Source organism: Scomber scombrus, chromosome 12 (assembly GCF_963691925.1).
Source record: "Scomber scombrus chromosome 12, fScoSco1.1, whole genome shotgun sequence".
Taxonomy (NCBI): Eukaryota; Metazoa; Chordata; class Actinopteri; order Scombriformes; family Scombridae; genus Scomber; species Scomber scombrus.
Window position 1 is genome coordinate 27,987,813 of NC_084981.1, and position 21,425 is coordinate 28,009,237.

Below are 21,425 nucleotides of genomic sequence, written 5' to 3' on the forward strand. Positions count from 1 at the left end.
CTTCGCCGTGGTCTGGGGAAGGTGAGGTCCTGCTGTCGTCTCTGTCTCTGTGTCACCTCTCTAGTTTTCACGTACCTTCTCACACCAAAAGGGAAAAAAACTAATAAAATGCAAATAGATAGATGCCTAGATAGTTAGTCTGAACTTTGGTTCAAAGCTGGCTTTATTCAATTTGTTTGTTTTTGTTTTGCATGATTTTTATGATTGTTTGCATTTCTATTTTTATACACTTGTCAGCAGGAGCACACATTTTACCTTTAGTATTTTCAAAATGTCTTTACCTTTGAAAGCTGCAGCACCAAGTGTGATGTTGTGTTCTCTGCATGCAAACAGACTACAATATATATGTTGAGTGATGACACCCAGTAGCTTTGTGATTATCTACATCTTATCTGAGGAGGAGAGAAAAAAGCCAAGCAGGCATGGATGTAATAGTACCTCAGAACAAGTTAAATGTTTAATACCTGCCGGCTTTTTTCCATGTATGAGCACATTAGACCTAACATGCTGTGTGAGGGATGACAGTCTGTAAGTCCAGCAGTAATCTATTAAAACTACACAGTTCTTCTTACCATTTAATATTGCAATTTGCAAACTGGAAAGCAATAATAACTTTATTTATATGACACTTTTCTCTGCTGTACACACATAACAGATTAATAAAATAAACAGACACAAATAAATAAGTCACCTAAATAACCTAAACATACATAAAAACAAAAATGAAAGCATCACAATTAGGAATAAAAAGCAACTTTATAGAACATGCCTTTAATAAATGTAAAGAAATTGATCTGCAGTCTGTCTGGAGGAGCCTTTCATTAAGACTCTGAAACAAACTGAATTACAATGTGTAAAAATCATGTTTAATCAGAAAGCTTTGAGTGAGTCCTTGTTTCCCTGAATCTCTATAGGATAATAAGGCTGCATTGCCAGCATGACCTATAAAGCCACATTTATGGAAAATATTCCAGGTTGAAATAAACTGAAATTATCCTTTATCCAACACGCCTAAATTTTACAGTAATTACTAATTTGCTGTTGCAAGTAAGGAGGATATGAGCTTCATTTTTAAGAGACAAAGCTGCTACAAAAACTTGTTTTTTAACTGACTGTCTGATGTGTTATTGTATATCAGTGACTCTCTTGTCCCCCTTCCTTTCTATTTCCCTGAATTTCTCCCTTCCTTTACTCTGATAACTTCCTCTCCCTACACAGAGCTGACTGTCTTCGTGCTATCATCATTTACATAAAGATCTGCTGCTGTTGTGTTTCCATCCTGCAACAACACACAGAGGCTAAAATCTTGTCTGTGGCCCCTTTTCTCATGAAAACATACAGAACCAAGTCTCCAAGAGGATTTAAGAAGATGAATGCCAAAGGGTTAGTCGTAGTATGAGTTGGTATTAAGTAAAAAATGATGTAAGGCAGGAACAGCAGTGTGTAATTAAGCAACACCAGAATTGTTACTCCAACAATTCGTCGTTTTTCCTCAGAGGAGACCGAGATGGCAGCAGACAGGCCTTTAAAGATCCCAACCACAGAGAAGATGAGCACGGGGAAGGGGAGGAAAAGGATTACTCCAAGGGGCTTAAATTCATCATCACTGAGTCCGGCAGAACAGGTAATGACCAAAGCTGAGACCCAGACCACAACACAGACCACCACTGAGACCTTGATGGTCCGTCTGGAGCGGTACCACAGAGGCCAGGCGATGAGCAAATACCTGTGATACAAGATAGAAACACAGATCATCTTAATATCATCAGTTCCAGTATAATCAGGAACTCAAGGATGATTCAGAAATACATTGAGAATTAATGATCAAACACATGCTAATACTAGGGCTTTCACTGCTTATTTTAAATGTAAACATTGGTTTGAATGTGGGGTTGTGACGGTTCCTCTGCTTTGCTGCTCTTGTTACTGCTGTGTTCTGTCTGCAGGGGAGGTTCCTGATTAGCAGGATGAGACACACCTGGACCCAGTGTGCCAGGCTCTCCTCTCCCCAACACACTCCTGCATTGCTTTCTTGGTTCATTTACCTTGTCTCACACACACACACACACACACACACACACACACACACACACACACACACACACACACACACACACACACACACACACACACACACACACACACACACACACACACACACACACACACACACACACACACACATATACACTCATCTACTTCCTAGATGACTGGTTTTACAGCTTACCCTACCTATCTGTTGTTTTCTGATTATATTTACTCTTGCAGTAATGAATATCTGTGTGATTCCCCTTTTTATTGCCACAGGCGTGAAAAGTTCATATTCAAGCTGTAATGAGCTGCTGGAATGTAGGCTGCAGTCTGTGTCAGACCATTTGAAGTAGTTTTCTTTATGATCCAGCAGAGGGCGCTCTAAAACTGTTGACAGCTGCAACCTGCTGCATGCCCTGTTGATCTATCAATGAACTAATGTATGTTAATATGCGGTTGTTTTGTTAAAATGTAGGAGAATAGTGAGCAGAGCTCTCCTTAACGAACAACTATAACACCAACCCATCTGAAGAGCTGTGTGTGGAAGTATTTTGGGTTCAAAGTCAGGACCAAAGATATAAAGGTGACCAGATTTCTGAAATGAACATCGGGGACATTTTCAATACGGTGAAAAATCATTGAATATTATCATTATGAAATAAAAAATGGGGACAAGTACTTTTTCATGTATTTCAACCAGCTTTTATTACACAAAAGATAAGAGGAACCATTAGGGGGTGAAAAGTTGTGAGGGCCCGTGACTGACAGGGGCCCTGAAAACATATTAGAACATTAGTTATTTTTTTACAAACATAATTTATGGTTTTTAATAGAATATTTAATTTAGAATTAAACCAACACTTTATCTGTATTGGAGGTGTAGTTACAGAAACTGCACATGGTTGGCGTTGCCTGTGTGTGATGGTGGGACCCAGAGTGATATCTTTTTTCATGGGGCCCTGTTAGAAAGGCTCCAATTATAATACATGTTCACTGTGTTTATGTTAAGTTGATATGCGACCACCAGATGGCGCGTCCGTTATGCTGTGGAATTCTACTACCACTGAGCCGTTTCTTCTTCTCTGGTTGTTATAAGTGGACAAAGTTAGAATCATATAAGTTTACTAAGTGTAATAAGATGTGTCATTGTGTGCTCATGTGCGTCCTTGAGGAGGGTGAGTTTACTATTTGTGTGTGGTTGGCGTTGTATGTGATTATTGTATGTAAAGTGCACTAAATGACGATCGCTACGGTGCTAGCTTAGTTGCTATGATGATCGCTACGTCGCTATGTTAGTTGCCATGACAACCGCTACGGCGTCAGTTTAGTTGCTAATATTGAAACCAGTTATACTTGAGACAATATATTTTCATCAACTGTATTACTCAATAAATATAATCTATCCTCCATTCTGCAGTGAATCAGCAATTCTCAGTGGTTTCCCCCTCTACACATCTACAGATAAATAGACTCATTAAAAAAATCTATATAAAAATCTTACTATATACACATATAAATAAACAAAGGCAAATGAAACAGTGTACTGTAGGTTGCACATAATGTAAACTACTGCTTAAAATACACAGAAGTACTGAGATCTTTTAGTTAAAGTTGCAGCAACACAATGAAAAAAACAAAACTTCATCACATTAACATACAAATCTTAAAAGGAAAGGTGCTAATTCTGCAAATTGTCCCCATTTAAGATAAGATAAAATAATATAATCCTTCATTAGTCCAAAGAGTACAAGTCACATCAGTAAAGTGGATATTAAAAACAGAGAGAGCATCAATAATAAAAGTAAAGAACAATAAATAATAAGTAAGTAAAACAAGTAATATGAACAGTAGAGGATAACAATAAAAAATGCTAAGTGAGTATTTATTATAAATATATAATTAATAAGTGATATTTTAAAGCTGTCACTGTGAAGCTAATTTTAATTTCTACTGTATAGTCTAATCTATAACATGTTTTATGTATAAAATACTCATCTGAGAAAAAATAAATTCAATGCAGTAAAGATTATATAATACTAATATTATAAAAAATAATAATATAATATATTTAATAATACTTCCCTCTAAAATGTAGAAGAATAAGTGCAAAGTCGCATAAAAAGGAAATACTAAAGTAAAGTACAAGTACCTTAAAATTGTACTTCAGTAGGCTGCAGTACTTAGTTACATTGTGCCATTGAATATCACTAATACTAAAAACCAATATTGAACATTTAATACAAAGAGAGTGAAATAGACAAAGAACTACATGCTAATAAATCAATATATTTCATTTATGTCTCTTTACTACTCTACACTGTGATTCACTCATTAATCTTCTCAAGCTATATGCTGAACTTCCAACTGCTCCTTTTTAACATTATATTATTTTGGGTTGCATACCGGAAACTTGTGTGTGTTTGGATGTAAAAGCGTCATGGAAACAGGTGACCAGGGTCGAAGCAGCGTGACATCGAGCGAGTTTCATCCTGGATACCAGACTCCTCTGTGCTGCATAAATACTGAGCAGGACAGTCGGCCTCAGCACACCGGCTGAGACTTCACTATAAGGTAAGTCGGTCATAAAAAAGGAGATTTATTGATTGATTTCATTTAAAAAAACTTAATGTAGTGAATAATAGCAACTCCAATATCATAAATAGACGTCAATGAATATAAATGGTAGAACAGCATGTGTGTTTTTCCTCTTTACAAAATGTTACTACAGTTATATACTTAATTATTGGCTCAAATTCTTTCATAACTCACCATTAGAGTATCTTCCCTAATTAATTAAAACTGAAAAGTCAACACAAGTACAGGATATAGACCGAAAAACTAAAATAAACAATAATTATGTTATTTTTACTCCTGGTTGTTACTTTTATAATTACAATATATATTATTATTATTAGTTTTTAAGACACCTCAAACTCAGTTTTGTGGATAGCAATAAAGGCAATTTTTATTAAGAGTTTCACACTCAAGAACCATTTGTCCAGCTGATCTCAGCCCACTACAAACGAGTAAAATGATAAAAAAAAAAAAAAAGAAGAAAGAAAGAAATAAAACACATAAATCTTTGATATAAAATATGTAAAATATTTCTAATTTGGGGAAAAAACACAGAAAATGTGTTTTAGGGCCTTTAAACTCCCAAATGAGCAATAAAAAAAGGATATTTGATTAATTAAAATTGAAAAGTCAACACAAGTAGAGAATATAGACCAAAAAAAATAAAGGATTAAAATTTAAAATGATAACACTGTTATGTTTACTCGTGGTTGTTACTATTATAATTATTAACATATGGTATATATTACATTACACACACACCTCAAGCTAAAGGAGAGATACTCAGTCAGTAAAAAAACAAACAACAATACAAAACAAAAAAAAGTAACAATCCAGTGATGATTTTTAGTTAATCTTTGCTTTGCTTTTTTTTAATATGTCTGATGTACAATAAAATGTGTCACAGTTCCAAGTAAATTAATAAAAAAAAGTTTATATAACGTTTAACATTTATATAAAGTTGTTTAAACCCTTAGTAATTATGTTATACTCAGGCGGGGAGTCCCGGTCCTCTGAAATGAGGCCAACGCTGAAGTAAGTTAAAACTGCATTCTATCAAAAGGCCACCAGGGGGCGACCGTTTTGTGTTCAAAAGGACTTCCGTCTCTATACAAGTCAATGGAGAATTCACCAACTTCTCACTTGATTTCTAACCTCAGTAAACATTTTCAAAATGTGTTTATGGTCTCAATCGCTAGTTTAAAGCCTTCTTCAATGCAGTATGATGTTCATTTGGGACATTTTGGCCTCCCTGATTTTATATTTGACGATAAAGCAGGGTATGCATTAGGGCGTGGCTACGTCGTGATTGACAGGTTGATTGGTTCACAGGTTCAGGAGGGCGCCTCATGCTTCTCTCCTCTGAGACCAACCATGTTAACGAGCAAGTGATCCTGCTAATTAACTGTTTAGCGAACCAGCTTCATCTCTTCCAGGACGATGGTTGTCCAGGTTACCAGAGTGATGTTTCCCCTCATGCTCAGTTTGTTTCTAGCGTTCTCATCTCCCATTTGGCCCCTGACTCCTGCAGGTAAGACAATCAGTAATCCGTGTAATCTTTAGAGAGCATGTTAATCTCAAACTTATTTAATCAAATATGATAAAAATCTGCATGTTATTATTAGAAAGTTGGAAAAGACCTGACATCAAATCTTTTTTCTTTTTTTTTCTTTTTTTTACAGCAATGTCTTTATTCATATTTTAACATTTTTTGGGGTTTTTTTTTATACTTCAGTGCACTTTTACTGGCATGTAATACGTTGTTGGTTTTTTTATTATTTATTTTTTACCATTGGATAGTTAAAGATGTGTTTCTATGTGATGTTACATGTGGCTGTCCTAAGTATGGATGTAGGTGCTGTAAATCAAGTATCTATCTATCTATCTATCTATCTATCTATCTATCTATCTATCTATCTATCTATCTATCTATCTATCTATCTATCTATCTATCTATCTATCTATCTATCTATCCGTCCATCTATCTTTATCTATCCATCTATCTATCTATCTATCTATCTATCTATCTATCTATCTATCTATCTATCTATCTATCTATCTATCTATCTATCTATCTATCTATGTATCTATCTTTATCTATCCATCTATCTATCCATCTATCTATCCATCTATCTATCTATCTATCTATCTATCTATCTATCTATCTATCTATCTATCTATCTATCTATCTATCTATCTATCTATCTATCTATCTATCTATCTATCCTATAAGTCTTTGTCAATCAATTTGTTCCTAATGACTGCATATCATTGTTTTCTGTGTCGTTTTAATTAGTGCTTTAAAAAAAAAGCTGCAAGCAGACATTAGAAAACACTCAAATGTCAATACTGCAGAATGAACAGTTCTTCAGACATAGAGTTATAGTATGTGACATGTTTAAATCAACCTGCAGTATCTTCCATCACTAGTGGCCTTCCAGCTGCCACCCTGCCAGCTCGTCAACCAGACGGTGTCTGTGGAGAAAGAGGGCTGTGCCACGTGTCACCCGGTGGAAACAACCATCTGCAGCGGCCACTGCATCACCAAGGTACACTGTCTGCAATGCATGAGACAATCAGTCTGAGATGCTATGTAGGCTGAGAGTATTGCACTGCAAAAAAGTAATGAAATAATGAATATATTACTTAAAATAAGCAAAATGATCTGCCAACAGAACAGGAAAGTTTGACTTGGCAAGATTTTTTAAAACAAGTAAATATATCTAGCCTCAAAAACCCTGCAGATGTTTTAAAACTGGTGTATTTATACTAAAAACTAGTAGATCTGTACTGATATAAGGAAAATATTTAAGATGTATTTTCTCAATATGTAGGAAAATGTGCTTAAATTCAGCATATGCTAGTGCCATCATCTTCCAATAACGTTTTATGTTAGGCAACATATCTTAAAAACAGTACAGCTACACTTAAAAGCCCTAACATGTAGTTTTTGCAGTGTGTGGCATTAGTCTTTACTCTTTACTTGTGCTTCCCTCCAGGACCCTGTCATCAAGATACCGTACAGCAAAGTGTACCACCATGTGTGCACGTATCGGGACTTTTACTACAAGACCTTTGAGCTTCCCGACTGTCCTAGCGGTGTGGATCCCATGGTCACCTACCCCGTGGCTTTGAGCTGTCACTGCAGCCGCTGTGCCATGGACACGTCCGACTGCACCTTTGAGAGCCTGCAGCCCGACTTCTGCACGAATGACAAACCTTTCTACTACTAGTTGTTGCATCTTATAACACAATAAAAACTAAATACAGATGCAAAAACTGCTCTTTTTGTAGGTTGTGCTAAATAAAGGTTGTCACGCAGAGCAAAGAGTGATGTTTCAATACCTAGGACCATAACTGTTGGTGCATTCTCATGAACAGGAAGACTGAGGGTTGCTGTTGCATAAAATATCTTATCAGTCTGTGAGAGCATGGTGTATGAAACTGGAGTGCAAAACCAATTTTGTTATCAGGGTTATAAAATGAGCACTGATCTTTGGCAATAATCTTTAAAAATGAATAAATGAATCTTATGTTTGTATGTTCATTTTAAAAAGCGATGTGACATAAAATGTACCTTTGAAAGCCAAGTGTGATGTTGTGTTCTCTGCATGCAAACAGACTACAATATATATGTTGAGTGATGACACCCAGTAGCTTTGTGATTATCTACATCTTATCTGAGGAGGAGAGAAAAAAGCTAGGCAGGCAAGGATGTATAAATAGTCAGAAGTTAAATGTTAAATGCTCACCTTTTTTATTTTATTTTTTACTAAACATTAAACCTAACATGCTGTGTTAAACTGCACAGTTGGTACATTATGTTGCCATTTAAATACTGCAATTTGGAAACTTGAAAGCAATATCAATTTTATTTCTATCTCAATTTTCAAAAACAGAGTTACAAAATCAGGGGGAAAAGACAAAGGTTTCAGTTAACAAAGCACATATTACAGATATGAATATAAAAATCAATACAAAAGAGTAAAACATAAAGTAAATGAATAAGTAAAAACCAAAATAAAAACAAATACAAACATCACAATTAAGAATAAAAAGCATCTGTATACAACATGCCTGATCTCGTGTCTACCTCTCTACCATGAGCTTGAATAAATGTAAAAGCAGCCACAACCTCACACATGTAAAATAATGTTCTGCAATCTGTCCTGGATGTAGATCCCTAAGAAATGAGCCGTAATGGCTGCTACATGCAACTAGTTTCTGTGTTCATTAAGACTCTGAAACAAACAATTGAAGTGAAACTTTGATTCAGTCCTCATTTTCCTAAATCTATATAACAAGGCTGGGGAGTAAAACGTGAGCATGACCCATAAAGCCGCATTTATTTGAAATATACAATGTTGAAATTAGGGTTAGGGTGCCCCTTTAACCAACATGCCTAAATATATCCATAAAAAAAAATTGCTGATGCAGTATGTGAGCTTAATTTTAAAGAGACAGAGCTTCTACAGAAACATTTGTTTTTAATTGACTGTCAGGTGTCTTACTGTATATCAGTGACGATCTTGTCCACCTTGCTTTTGTATTTTCCTTAATTTCTCCCTTTCTTTACTATATTAGCTTCCTCTACCTACACAGAGCTGACTGTCTTCATGCTGTCATCATTTACAGTAATGATCTGCTGCTGTTGTGTTTCCATCCTGCAACAACACAGAGAGGCTAAAATCTTGTCTATGGCCCCTTTTCTCATGAACACATACAGAACCAAGTCTCCAAGAGGATTGAAGAAGATGAATGCCAAAGGGTCAGTCATAGTATAATCGTGTGTTATGGTACCAATTATGAAAGGCAGAAACAGCAGTGTGTAATTAAGCAACACCAGAATTGTTGCTCCAACAATTCGTCGTTTTTCCTCAGAGGAGACCGAGATGGCAGCAGACAGGCCTTTAAAGATCCCAACCACAGAGAAGATGAGCACGGGGAAGGGGAGGAGAAGGATTACTGCAATGGGCATGGGTCCACCCTGACTTAATATGTCAGAACAGATAACGACCAAAGCTAAGACCCAGACCACAACACAGACCACCACTGAGACCTTCATGGTTCGTCTGGAGCGGTACCACAGAGGCAAGGCGATGAGCAAATACCTGTAATACAAGATAGAAACATAGATCATCTGAATATCATCAGTTCCAGCATAATTGGGACCTCAACAATGTTAGTTTGAATGTGGGGTTGTGACGGTTCCTCTGCTTTGCTGCTCTTGTTACTGCTGTGTTCTGTCTGCAGGGGAGGTTCCTGATTAGCAGGATGAGACACACCTGGACCCAGTGTGCCAGGCTCTCCTCTCCCCAACACTCCTGCATTGCTTTCTTGGTTCATTTACCTTGTCTCACACACACACACACACACACACACACACACACACACACACACACACACACACACACACACACACACACACACACACACACACACACACACACACACACACACACACACACACACACACACACACACACACACATCTACTTCCTAGATGACTGGTTTCACAGACTAACCCTACCTATCTGTTGTTTCCTGTTAATTTTCACTATTCTGGTTTGACTATATTTACTCTTGCAGTAATGAATACCTGTGTGACTCCCCTTTTTATTGTCACAGGGGTGAAAAGTTCATATTCAAGCTGTAATGAGCTGCTGGAATGTAGGCTGCAGTCTGTGTCAGATCATTTGAAGTAGTTTCCTTTATGATCCAGCAGAGGGCAGTCTAAAACTTCCCCAGGTCAACCTGTTGCATGCCCTGTTGACCTACTAATAAACAAAGGTAACCAAACACCAAACTATCTGAAGAGCTGTGTGTGGAAGTATTTTGGGTTCAAAGTCAGGATCAAAGATAAGGCTATTAGTCCACTCTGTAAAACATGCTAGCTAACCAATCCACTGAGCCAGTGGAGGTGGAGGCAACACAGAAGAGCAGAGCAGCACCAAATGAACAACCTCATTTGACTGCATATTATTCAGCACACTCAGTCTGGCGACAGCAACATTCATATTAATAAATTAATTGCAAGTCTTCACAATTTTGTTTAAACATTTTTGAAAAAGTGACAACCCTAGCAAGTACACACATAATAAGAAAACAGATAGTTACCTTTCCAGGGAAATACAGACCATGAAGCCAACACTGGCCATTACACCAATGTTGTGAATTGAGAAGATGATGTCGACCCAAACAAACTTGAGTTTTCCCAACAATGTGGCCATGCAACAGAGCTGAATAAGGTCAGAGATGAGGAGGTTGATGACGTAGATTGGAGCAACGTGATTATGACGTACCTGCAGGTGAACATGAATAGAAAAAGCACTTCAATTGTAAACATGCTGCTCTGAACTTAGTCATGTCTCTGAATATTGTGTTCTCCACAAAACAAAATGTAAAGCAGTGTGTGTTTCCACAAGTTCAATCATTTTAAGAGAATATAATCTAGGACATGGCCAGGTTACATGTATAAACATACACCTGTAACTAGGACTGAGCAACATCTTGAAATTATTTGATTAATTCAAATGATTTTTTGTGCACAATAATGTCTAAATTGTATAACAGAGTTATTACAAATGAACAAAAAGGTTGTTTTAAGTCAAAAAGTAACACAGATGGTAACTAACCATATAAGTCCTAACAATACTACTAAATAATAATACTAAATACTATAAAAACCTAATGAAAACACCCTGATCAGTAAAGACTACTGATTGATCCCTATATTAAAAACTTTAAAAAAAAGTTAAAAATTATCCCATCTATGATCTACTTTGAGTTTTGACTTTGAGTTTATTAAAGGGCACCTTTACAATTAAATTAGCATTATTATTATTAAATACACCTGCCTTTAAAGGACTATTTTTTTAAGGACACTCATTTTTGTACATTTTTTTTATTTCTTCTTTGTCAACAAATGTCATGTGCAGAGCCAAACCACCAAGCATGTGTGCATGTATCACAATCTGATTTATCTTGATCTTAAATAAGTTACAGTAACCAGGAACAAAAGAACATGTCATCCAGTGCGGCTGTTCATTGACATGTTCTTAATAGTTTTTGGATAACAGCAGAGGTCTACTGAACAGAGGAAGATATATCAGGCTTTAGAAACACGCACAACACTTGTAAGTGGGATCAGTTAATTACTGGTTTAGCTCTGCACATGAGATTTGCTTAAAATAAGACAAATATAGAATATTGCCAGCAAAGTCTTTTTAACCCCAAAATCTTTTAAGATCCTTCACTATATAATATCTGGTATAATGTACGCACCAGATAATACAGATAGTAGATGGCCAGTATGATCAAAGGAAGACAGATGACGATGACGATCCAACACACAATCTTTAGCTCAAATGGGAGAAAATCATAATCATGATAATAATCATAATCATAATCATGAGAGCTGTTGTTCTGTAACGTGTTGTTGCTGTGCAGTTCCTCCATTCTTCAGAGTCCTATCAGGTTGTGAAGAGGAGGACATATTAAAAAATAAATAAATATATATATATATATATACATACAGTGAACCCGAAACATTACACAAAACATTCAAACAGAAATGTGCAGTTAACTAATTTCAGATTCAGTCAAATGTCAGATACAGTATATTCTAATATATTTCTTAGCAAACTGATAGTATCATTGATCAAATGCACTTCAATAGTAAGTGAACACATCACCTTTCTGCACATTCATCTTAATGATTGTTTCAGTTTTCTTGTGCTAAATTTCTACATGTACCAATACCTCTGAACTGTCTGTTAATCAATAAGAAAGTTATAAATGTAGTAAATGTACCTTTGAAAGCTGCAGGACCACAACCTGAATGACTTCTGTATGCTGATGTCTGTTTTCTGTCCTCTGCATCCAGTCAGTGTGCAGAATATATCCACTGTGTGTTTTGGTGTCTGTGGACAGATAATCTACATCTGTATTTGACATGCATTTGTGTGTCATGATGGTTTCGTGATAACCAATGTCCTCTCTACTTTTTTTTTCTCTCTTTTTTTTTTTTTTTAGTAAGCTTATCTATGTGGCTAATCAAGCATGAATATAGTGTAACTCAGTAAGCACAGTTAATTTAAATAGCTATTTCACACATCACAAAGTGCTTCACAATAATAATAAAAAAAATAGAAAGATGATAAGAATAAAACACTAAATAGCGATTAAGTAGCTAGTTGGTGGCTGGTAATCAAAGAGGTCCACAGATCCTAAATCCAGTGGGAGACAGTTTAAAGGCACAGTCTCCTTTAGTTTTGAGTCTGGAGTGAGGAACAACCAACATTAGGTCTTAGAGATGTAATAAGATATAATACACCTTACATTGAATGATCAAGGCTCCCATTCTGCCTGGTTAGGGTTAGGGTCAGTCTTGTCTTCAGAGCTTCATGCTTGCAACACTTTATCTTCCGTTTAAATCTTAATTTTAGGATGTTACATAATAACATTTGCTAATTTCCTAGCAATGTGACACATGTGACTCTGCTTCCTGTAAGTTTAATGTTAAAGTCAATATCTGACACGTACAAACTTCTTATCAGATATTTCAGCAGTTGAGCTTCCTGAGTTTTCTAGATAAATAAATACTGCATACTGTTTGCCTATGTTTGTGTGTTTTAAACACTAAAAGTAAAGTGAGGATGCCTTCAAAAATAATATCATTAGTTGTTTATTTATCAGTTAACTTGTTACAAAGTTGAATAAAGAGCAGAAACTTAAATGAAATCAGTATATGTTGTGAGCAACTTTGCCTTTAATACAGCAGCAGTTCTCCTCGTACACCTGCACACAGTTTTTCAGGTACTCGGCAGGTCGGTTGTTGTTCCTCCATCTTGGAGAAGTTGGCACAGTCCTTCTTCTTCTGTAGATTTCAGCATCTCAGCTGCTTCTGTCTCTTCATGTAATCCCAGACTGACTCCATGATGTTGAGATCAGAGCTCTGTGGGGGCCAAACCATCAGCTACAGGACTCCTTGTTCTTCTTGTTGATGAAAATTGTTCTTTATGACTCTGGCTGCATGTTTGGACTCATTGTCACAATGCAGAATACATTTGGGATGATGGTATTGCATGATAGATAAGAAAAAGTGCCCAAACCTTTTGAACAGTATTGTATGTGTGGGAAACCACTGCATGAAGCAGGTCAATAATGTGAATTTTTCCCTACAACCAACCTTAAATCATGACTTACTTATTTTAAGTGTGTTTTATGAGTCACTGCTTCCTGATACTATTCTCCTAATGTGTTTCTATTTTATTTTAATGTATTGGAGCTCAGTGTGACACACAGTGAACATCATCTAACAAGTGACACAAAGTCAACATCAACTTTATAAATATTGTGAAGAAAATTGTGTTGCAGCCACATATTAAATGCTACATGAATAACAATACCATTGTGGAATATACAATACATACAAAATACAGTTAGGAATTGACTTACATTAATTATAAGTAGGAACAATCAAATAACTAAATACAATGTATGAGAAACCAAAAAATGCCTTAAGAACTTATTAATGCTGTCGATGTGTCTACGGTCTTCAGGGTCTTTGCTGTTTCCCTCTCAGCTGTTGTCTGTGATGTCATACATTAGTCCAGTTTGAGTAGTTGGTCTCTAAGGTGTACCTGCAGAGATTTTAAAGGTATACTATCCAGGACCTTCCTAATAAACAATATATAGACTTATAACCCACTAGTGTTTGGCAGTCTATTTATCCACGGAGACCTTGTCCTCTGCCTGTAAATTATTATTTTCATATTACTTTGTTGCGTTCAGGACACTTCTGGGCATCAACCTTTGTGCAGTAGGTGTGTAGCCCCAAGCTAATAACAGCTCATAGGATGTGAGGTCAGGACTCGTAGCATAGTGACAAGGTTACATCTGTCCTCGTCTCCCCTCTCTTGTTTTGTTCTTGTCAGTGTTGCTCACTCTTTATTCACACTTCTCACTCTCTCTCTGTCAGGTTTTGTAGAAAGTTCGGACCCAAATGCAGAAAGTTCCAAATTCAAGAATTTTTAATTGAACAGAAAAAGTCAAAAAACAACTCCAACAAAGAATGTCCCGTCAAACGGTGAAAAAACTCAACAAAAATGCAGGCTCTTGGCCACAAAACTGAAACAGGAGAAGAGCTGACAAACTAGAGGGCAGTCCAAAGAGTGGTCTAGAGGCAGGCAAGGGTCAGGTCCAAATAAGCAGTCCAAACAGGCAGATAATCCAAATCGGCAGGCAAAATCCAAAAACCAGGTTCACAGGCAGAGTACAAACAAGCAGGTTGGCAGACAGGCAAAGCAGGCAACAACGGTAGATGTGCTCAGAACAAAAGACTGGGACAATCTGACAAACTGGGGCTGACAGAGCACAGAATAAGTAGGCCTAATCATTAGGACTTAACGGAGTACAGGTGAGCACAAAATGGCCGACAATGACCACATGGAAGCATGACAGGTGAGGGCGGAGTCATTACCCAAAACAAACAAAAGCACATGGTTGCAACACACAAAATGTCCAGCAGGTGTCAATGAACATGCAAGGATACTGACACTCTCTCTCTCTCTCTCTCTCTCTCTCTCTCTCTCTCTCACAGAGTTGGGGAGGAGGCTTTGAATACTGCAAATACTACAAAAACCAACCAACAAATCAATCAATCAATCAATCAATCAGTCTTTATTTATATAGGGCCAAATCACGAAAAAAGTCATCTCAAGGTATTTTACATATAGAGCAGGTATAGACCGTGCTCTTTAAATTCAAATTAAAGTCCTGCATAGTACGTCTTTAATAATGTGTTGTATTTTAAAAGCTTGTGACATTATCCATTGCGTCAAATATTCATCTGTATATCAGTGTGCATATTCATTTATTTCTGTTACCTTTCTTATAAATCGTATGTTATAAATGTCATAAAACATTATGTACTTATATCTATCCACAGAGCAATGTTAACAATAACTGTATGCACATTGTTGTTCTTCATTTATGTAATTGCTACTTTATACCACAAGGCGGCACCGTAGTGATGTAAAGACGGTGATACGCAGTAGAGTTAGAGTGAGATACAATTTCCAAGATGGCTACTACCCTGTACATGTGCTAAGTTGTTACTGAATTATGTTTTGTTATTTTCTGTTGCATCCTAAGTAAACGGCAATTGTTGAGACTTTGGTGTACTTTTCATTTATGAGTCAACACTACACACATTTTTTAAAAAGCAATGTGACATGAATTTTACCTTTGAAAGCTGCAGAAGTGTGATGTTGTTTTCTCAGCATGCAAACAGGCTACAATATATATGTTGAGTGATGACACCCAGTAGCTTTGTGATTATCTACATCTTATCTGAGGAGGGGAAAAAAGATAGGCAGGCATGCATTTGAATAGTATATCATCATTTTAACTATTTATATGGTACTTTTCAAAGTTACAAAGTTACAAAGTGCTGTACACACATAACATACAATAAAGTAATGAAAATCATGGGGAAAAAAGACAAGGTGTCAATTAAAGCAACTATTACAGATATGAATATAAAATCAATATACATGAATTAAACACATAAAAAGTAAATGACTAAGTAAAAACCTAAATGAAAACATCAATAGAAATATCACAATTAAGAATAAAAAACATCTTTATACAACATCTCTTGTCTACCTTTGTAGCATGAGCCTGAATAAATGTAAAGGCAGCCACAGTCTCACACATGTAAGGAAACTGCAATCTGTCCTGGATGTAGATCCCCAAGAAATGAGCCGTAATGGCTGCAACAGGCAACTAGTTTCTATGTTTACTTTCATTAAGACTTCAAAACAAGCAATTGAAATGAACAGTGTTAAAAATCTTGTCTATTCGGAAAGCTTTGATTGAGTTCTTGTTTCCCTGAATCTTTATAATAAGGCTGCAAAGCGAGCGTGACTCATAAAACTACATTTATGGGAAAAATGCAATGATGAAATAAACTGGAATCATCATTTAAACAACATGCCTACATATAACCATAAAAAACAACATTTGCTATTGCAAATGAGTATATGAGCTTAACTTTTTAGAGGCAGAGCTTCTACAGAAACTTTTTTTTAATTGACTGTCTGAATTTCTTCCTTCCTTTACTCTGATAACTTTCTCTCCCTACACAGAGCTGACTGTCTTCGTGCTATCATCATTTACAGCAATGGTCTGCTGCTGCTGTGTTTCCATCCTGCAACAACACACAGAGGCTAAAATCTTGTCTATGGCCCCTTTTCTCATGAAAACATACAGAACCAAGTCTCCAAGAGGATTGAAGTAGATTAATGCATAAGGGATAGTCATAGTATGATCTTGTGTTATGGTAACAATTATGAAAGGCAGGAACAGCAGTGTGTAATTAAGCAACACCAGAATTGTTGCTCCAACAATTCGTCGTTTTTCCTCAGAGGAGACCGAGATGGCAGCAGACAGGCCTTTAAAGATCCCAACCACAGAGAAGATGAGCACGGGGAAGGGGAGGAGGAGGATTACTGCAATGGGCGTGTCTTCACTGGCAATGAATAGGACAGAACAAGTAACGACCAAAGCTAAGACCCAGACCACAACACAGACCACCACTGAGACCTTCATGGTCCGTCTGGAGCGGTACCACAGAGGCCAGGCGATGAGCAAATACCTGTAATACAAGATAGAAACATAGATCACCTTAATATCATCAGTTCCAGTATAATCAGGATGATTCAGAAATATGATGAGAATTAAGGATGAGACACATTAGTATGAATGTGGGGTTGTGACGGTTCCTCTGCTTTGCTGCTCTTGTTACTGCTGTGTTCTGTCTGCAGGGGAGGTTCCTGATTAGCAGGATGAGACACACCTGGACCCAGTGTGCCAGGCTCTCCTCTCCCCAACACACACACACACACACACACACACACACACACACACACACACACACACACACACACACATACACACATACACACACACACACACACACACACACACACCATGTTTCCATCACTTCAGGGGACATTACATTGACTTACATTCATTTACTGGACACTTATCCTAACCGTAACCATAACCACTACATGCCTAATCTTAACCCTTATCCTAAACTTAACATAACCCCTAAACTTATATTAACTTTAAATCAAGTCTTCACCCTAAAATAAATCATTTACCTTAAGGGGACTTGCTTTTTGTCCCCATAAGACAGGCGAGTCCCCATAACATAACTGTGTGAACAGATTTAAGTCCCCACAACATTAGGAATACCTAGTACACACACACACACACACACACACACACACACACACACACACACACACACACACACACACACACACTCACTCATCCATTTCCTAGATGACTGGTTTTACAGACTAACCCTACCTATCTGTTGTTTCCTGTTAATTTTCACTGTTATGTTTTGATTATATTTACTCTTGCAGTAATGAATACCTGTGTGATTCCCCTTTTTGCCACAGGGGTGAAAAGTTCATATTCAAGCTGTAATGAGCTGCTGGAATGTAGGCTGCAGTCTGTGTCAGACCATTTGAAGTAGTTTTCTTTATGATCCAGCAGAGGGCAGTCTAAAACTTCCCCAGGTCAACCTGTTGCATGCCCTGTTGACCTACTAATAAACAAAGGTAACCAAACACCAAACCATCTGAAGAGCTGTGTGTGGAAGTATTTTGGGTTCAAAGTCAGGATCAAAGATAAGGCTATTAGTCCACTCTGTAAAACATGCTAGCTAACCAACCCACTGAGCCAGTGGAGGTGGAGGCAACACAGAAGAGCAGAGCAGCACCAAATGTACAACCTCATTTGACTGCATATTATTCAGCACACTCAGTCTGGCGTCGGCGACATTCATATTAATACATTAATTGCAGGTCGTTGCAATTTTGTTCAAACATTTTTGAAATAGTGACAACCCTAGCAAGTACACACATAATAAGAAAACAGATAGTTACCTTTCCAGGGAAATACAGACCATGAAGCCGACACTGGCCATTACACCAATGCTGTGAATTAATGCGTTGATGAGGAACAGAACACCCTTGGGTTTTCCCAACAATGTGGCCATGCAACAGAGCTGAATGAGGTCAGAGATGAGGAGGTTGATGACGTAGATTGGAGCAATGTGATTATGACGTACCTGCAGGTGAACATGAATAGAAAAAGCACTTCAATCGTAAACATGCTGCTCTGAACTTAGTCATGTCTCTGAATATTGTGTTCTCCACAAAACAAAATGTAAAGCAGTGTGTGTTTCCACAAGTTCAATCAATTTAAGAGAATATAATCTAGGACATGGCCAGGTTACATGTATAAACATACACCTGTAACTAGGATTGGGCAACATCTTGAAATTATTTGATTAATTCAAATGACTGTTTGTGCACAATAATGTCTAAATTACAAATGAACAAAAGGTTGTTTTAAGTCAAAAAGTAACACAGATGGTAACTAACCATATCAGTCCTAACAATACTACTAAATAATAATACTACATACTATAAAAACCTAATGAAAACCCCTGATCAGTAAAGACTACTGATTGATCCTTATATATAAAAACTTCAAAAAAGTTAAAAATGATCCCATCTGTGATCTACTTTGAGTTATTTTAATTATTTATTAAATACACCTACCTTTAACACCTGCCTTTAAAAGGACTTGACCAATATTTTTTGTACATTTTTCTTATTTCTTCTTTGTCAACAAATGTCATGTGCAGAGCCAAACCACCAAGCATGTGTGCATGTATCCAAATCTGATTTATCTTGATCCTAAATAAGTTACAATAACCAGGAACAAAAGAACATATCATATAGTGCGGCTGTTCATTGACATGTTCTTAATAGTTTTTGGCAACAGCAGAGGTCTACTGCACAGATGAAGATATATCAGGCTTTAGAAACACGCACAACACATATAAGTGGGATCAGTTCATTGCTGATTTGGCTCTGCACATTAGATTTGCTGAAAAAAAGAATATAGAAAATTCCTTTAAAAAAAAAAAGTCCTTTAACCCCAAAATCTATTAAGATCCTTCATTGACAGACAAAAACGTGAATATCTGGTATAATGTACGCACCAGAGAATACAGATAGTAGATGGCCAGTATGATCAAAGGAAGACCGATGACGATGACGATCCAACAGGCAATATATTCCTCAGTGTTGAGCAAAGATGGGTCGATATTAAAAAAGAAATCATCAAAATAATCATAACTGTAGTTGTACAAATCATGAGAAATATCTAAAACGCTGTTGTTCTGTAATGTGTTGTTGCTGTACCATTCCTCCATTCTTCAGAGACCTATCAGGTTATAAAGAGGAAAGAAGTTTTGTAAAACATATATCCTATAAATATATATACTATCAGTGATATCAACGACTGCAGAGTACAAATACAGTGAACCCAAAACATTAAACAACATTGCACACAGAAATGTGCAGTTAACATAGTGAGCAGTGGAATCATTTAACTCACCTAATTTCAGATTCAGTCAAATGTCACATACAGTACATACTAATATATTTCTTAGCAAACAGATAGTATCATTGATCAAATGCACTTCAGTAGTAAGACACCACATCACTTTTCTGCATATTGATCTTAATGACTCTTTCAATTTTCTTGTCCTAGATTTCTACATGTACCAATACCTCTGAACTGTCTGTTAATCAATGAGAAAGTGATAAATGTAGTTAATGTACCTTTGAAAGCTGCAGGACCACAACCTGAATGACTTCTGTATGCTGATGTCTGTTTTCTGTACTCTGCATCCAGTCAGTGTGCAGAATATATCCACTGTGTGTTTGGTGTATGTCGACAGATGACATGCACTTCTGCATCATGGTTTCTTAATAACCAATGTCTTCCTGTGTTTTTTCTATTGAAGACAGTTTGGTTTTACTAAGTAAGCTTATCTATGTGCACATAGAGTTAATTTAAATAGCACCTTTCCAGATCAGACATTACAAAGTGCTTCACAATACAAGATGAAAGACATAGTAATATAAAAAAAAGACAATAAGAATAAAAAATTAAATCCAGATAGCTAGTTGGTGGCTGTTTATCAAAGATGTCCACAGATCCTAAATCCAGTGGGAGACAGTTCTAAAGTTTAGGAGCCTCAATTTTAAAGGCACAATCACCTTTAGTTTTGAGTCTGGAGTGAGGAACAACCAACAAGATATAATAAGATATAGTGCACCTTATATTGAATGATCAAGGCTCCAGTCTGCCTGTGATCAGGCCTGTTTCACTACAGGCAGGTTCCTCTCGCTTGTAAAGACAGTAGGAAAATAAAATGAATGAATCAATAAATACAAACTGTGGATCCAACATGAAAACTGTTTTGGTTCAGTAACTTTCTGCTGTCGGTCAGCCTGGTGAAGGCCGTCCGCTGTCCCTGCTGAAAGATGGCTGGTTTTGTTAACAGAGACGTCCAAAAGTATGTCTTGCTTCCTATCTGGATTCCAGTTAGAGGCTTAGTGTGAAGAACACAGGTCACAACATAAATAACTCCTCTCCCTCGGTCTGCAAGGAGCAATGGGAATCAGTACCTGCAAGGTGCATATCAGACCCAAGTGACCCCTTCTAGATCTGAAAAACCAAACGCTTCTTGTAGCTTTTTGGAAGTGTGCAGGAAGTTAAGTATGAAAATGTATAAATGGTTGTATGAACTGTTCTGAGTATTACATGAAGTGTGACAGCTTTATAATAAAAACTTTAAATACTACTGTATTGAGACTTTGTTTTTTTCCTCATTGATTGGAGCACACATCTCTTTTTTAAATGATCCTGTTTACTGA

At 36.8% G+C, this 21,425-nt stretch overlaps 4 protein-coding genes across 4 annotated transcripts; 1 reads left to right on the forward strand and 3 right to left on the reverse strand.

The window, feature by feature from the left end:
* Positions 1-1,245: 1,245 nt before the first annotated feature.
* LOC133991553 (G-protein coupled receptor 4-like) lies at positions 1,246-1,755 on the reverse strand. The gene has a single exon (XM_062430009.1). The coding sequence runs from the start codon at positions 1,753-1,755 to the stop codon at positions 1,246-1,248; it is 510 nt and encodes a 169-aa protein (XP_062285993.1).
* Positions 1,756-6,045: 4,290 nt separating this feature from the next.
* LOC133991530 (gonadotropin subunit beta-2-like) lies at positions 6,046-7,838 on the forward strand. Its single transcript, XM_062429980.1, has 3 exons — positions 6,046-6,136; positions 7,036-7,154; positions 7,605-7,838. The coding sequence occupies exons 1-3, from the start codon at positions 6,046-6,048 to the stop codon at positions 7,836-7,838; spliced, it is 444 nt and encodes a 147-aa protein (XP_062285964.1).
* Positions 7,839-9,199: 1,361 nt separating this feature from the next.
* LOC133991554 (G-protein coupled receptor 4-like) lies at positions 9,200-12,515 on the reverse strand. Its single transcript, XM_062430010.1, has 4 exons — positions 12,418-12,515; positions 11,890-11,967; positions 10,723-10,907; positions 9,200-9,716 (listed from the first exon to the last, which is right to left on the reverse strand). The coding sequence occupies exons 1-4, from the start codon at positions 12,484-12,486 to the stop codon at positions 9,200-9,202; spliced, it is 849 nt and encodes a 282-aa protein (XP_062285994.1). The 5' UTR covers positions 12,487-12,515.
* Positions 12,516-16,054: 3,539 nt separating this feature from the next.
* Positions 16,055-19,807, reverse strand: LOC133991555 (ovarian cancer G-protein coupled receptor 1-like; the record flags this gene model as incomplete). Its single annotated transcript, XM_062430011.1, has 3 exons — positions 16,055-17,266; positions 18,573-18,757; positions 19,700-19,807. Coding segments are annotated over 3 exons (810 nt in total), but the record flags the coding sequence as incomplete, so codon positions are not given.
* Between the last annotated feature and the right edge of the window lie 1,618 nt (positions 19,808-21,425).

Bases quoted from the DNA above. Each gene is read 5' to 3' on its own strand.
- LOC133991553 (XM_062430009.1), bottom strand. From the start codon at position 1,755: ATGATCTGTGTTTCTATCTTGTATCACAGGTATTTGCTCATCGCCTGG.
- LOC133991530 (XM_062429980.1), top strand. From the start codon at position 6,046: ATGGTTGTCCAGGTTACCAGAGTGATGTTTCCCCTCATGCTCAGTTTG. The intron at 6,137-7,035 runs GTAAGACAATCA...TTCCATCACTAG, and splicing joins TTGGCCCCTGACTCCTGCAG to TGGCCTTCCAGCTGCCACCC. The intron at 7,155-7,604 runs GTACACTGTCTG...GCTTCCCTCCAG, and splicing joins GCGGCCACTGCATCACCAAG to GACCCTGTCATCAAGATACC.
- LOC133991554 (XM_062430010.1), bottom strand. From the start codon at position 12,486: ATGCAGAGGACAGAAAACAGACATCAGCATACAGAAGTCATTCAGGTT. The intron at 11,968-12,417 runs GTACATTTACTA...CTCCCATTTGAG, and splicing joins TGGTCCTGCAGCTTTCAAAG to CTAAAGATTGTGTGTTGGAT. The intron at 10,908-11,889 runs GTGCGTACATTA...GTTCACCTGCAG, and splicing joins TCTACTATCTGTATTATCTG to GTACGTCATAATCACGTTGC.